This window comes from Gavialis gangeticus, unplaced genomic scaffold, assembly GCF_001723915.1.
Source record: "Gavialis gangeticus isolate Ggan-Ray unplaced genomic scaffold, GavGan_comp1, whole genome shotgun sequence".
Taxonomy (NCBI): domain Eukaryota; kingdom Metazoa; phylum Chordata; order Crocodylia; family Gavialidae; genus Gavialis; species Gavialis gangeticus.
Window position 1 is genome coordinate 59,610,731 of NW_017728993.1, and position 2,259 is coordinate 59,612,989.

General features: G+C 39.3%; 1 protein-coding gene across 1 annotated transcript in view; it reads right to left on the reverse strand.

The window, feature by feature from the left end:
* The window catches only part of CEP350 (centrosomal protein 350), a 114,865-nt gene that overhangs the window by 10,911 nt on the left and 101,695 nt on the right, over positions 1-2,259 (reverse strand). Inside the window, exon 37 of the mRNA XM_019501786.1 lies at positions 1,129-1,251. Coding sequence (XP_019357331.1) covers positions 1,129-1,251 — 123 coding nt within the window. The remainder of the gene's footprint in view (positions 1-1,128; positions 1,252-2,259) is intronic.

A 2,259-nucleotide genomic window follows, 5' to 3' on the forward strand; every position in this document is an offset into this window, starting at 1 on the left:
AAAAATGGTTCAGTTGTTATTCCTAGAAAATAGGGCAGCAGGGGACAAGCTTCCTGCCTCACCACATCCACACTACCTGCCCCCCACTGCTCCCTCCACTGCTTGCCCTCTTACTGCTCCCCAGTGCCTGCCCTACCACCTGCCCTACCATGTGCTCCCCATACTGCCTTCCCCAATGTTTGTTCTCCCACTGCCTGCCCCCCTCTTCACCTCTGCCCCCCGCCTATAGTAGTGAGGGGGATGAATTTTAGATGATCCTCCAATAATCAATTCCATACATGGAAATCATAATAAATTTATACATTTCTGTATATAGAATCTCATTATTGGGGAGATTGCCTTAAATTCAGGGGTATCTTGTACATGGGGAAATACAGTATTTAAAGAAGGAACCCATTTTGTTCCTTGGATTAGTTCTTAATCATTAGAAGCTACCATAGTGAATTGGTGCAGGTGTATAATAGGTACACTATTTGCATAGGAAGTGGCTGCACTTTAGGGAACTGCACACAAGCTAAGTTACATCGTATGTACAACAGCCTTGATATCCCAGGATGTTGATATCCCAAGATATTCAAAGCCTAAATTCAAACCTTTTTATTAGTTAAAGCTCAATTCAGTTCCTAGCTGAAAAAACTTCCCATTAATTTTCTGGAAATTATCCACCAGAACAAAAGACTGAAGTGATCCATGGCTTGAAGTAAGTGGTATTTAGATAACAATGCAGAATATAATTAAATAAAGTGTTAGGTACTGAAAATTCTTACATTGTCAAGTGGAATCCTCATCTTTTTCATCACGGCCAAGAGACATCTCTCTCTCACTCATTCCATAAATGTAATTAACAATTAACACATTAATTTATTACTTACTAGGTAATAATCAACTTTTTAAAAGTTGCACCTGACAAGACATTGTCCTATTCCTCATGACTCCTCCTGTTGCCTTTGTTTTCATATATACTTATCTGAACTAGTAAGGACTTAAAATGTGGTCCAGCACTGTGCACCTAGGTTTAACTACCGTCTATAAAATGTCATCTGTGGTGCCTTCTTTTGAGATCTAGGTAACACTTTCAATTCAGGGGGTAGCACACTTGGTCACATTAGTTTGTGTTCATCCACTGACCAGTATATGATCCACTCTGTCCCGCTTCTTTCGTCCAAATTTCATCATTTTCTGCCAATCGGTTTTGTGATTCGGTTCCTTCCTCAAGCAGAATAACTTCAGCACTTCAGCTGCAATGAAACTCTACATGACAGAAAATAAATTGATATCATTATACTTAGGGAAAAGGTGAATCCCGTTCAAAGCACCTGCTCTAGAAATCAGATCATAGTATAGAGGGTATGTTTCAGTTCAAGTTTCTTCAAGATGTTACACATTTAAAGGAATTTATGACAGAATTGCCCATTATTAACATTGTCTTAAAAGCAATATTATGAAAAAGTACAATTTATTTAATACAGGACAGGGGACAGAAGTCATCACTTAAATTGCTCCAATGCTCTTAAAAGCACAACTTCCAATTCTAAATATAATACAGTCAGTTAGAAATTAAATCTCAGTTCATGGAGGAAAAATGTGTGTTGGAGACTGAGGCCCTCTTCTCCTTCGCCATTTTTTAAAATCTTCTTGACTTTATCCTTCTCTTCTTATTAACAGCAATCTGAGGACAGCTATAGTTTGGAATATTGGGTTGTATTCCTGACACTGCCATAGATCCAATGCATTATCAAGGACAAGTTCCTTAAAATTCAGTTTTATTTGAAAATGACTAGAAAAAATGCATTGTAGGAATTCCTTGTTTGTTTCCTGATGATTTCAATATGAAACCACTTTGTTGACAAGCAGCATTTCTTCTTTCAGCCCTGCAAATTCCAAAGAGGCTTAGTGTCAAGCTGAACAACCCCAACTTGCCTTCTTGTGCATCATCATCAGTAACACAAATTCTGCAAGTGAAACAAGGCCCTCAGTTATCCTAGTGCAACCTCTTCAGATTCAAATCATGCCCTCAGATGCATATGAATATTTCTATTAAGGGTAATGGGGTTGGCACAGATCTGACTGAAATTTAGCATTCAGTTAACCATGCATAAACACATATAGTTTCATAGTTTCTAGGGTCAGAAGGGACCTGAGCAGATCATCTAGTCCGACCCCCTGCCATGGCAGGAAGAGCACTGGGGTCAAATGACCCCAATAAGGTGGTCATCCAACCTCCTCTTAAAAACCCCCAGGGTGGGAGCCTGCACCACC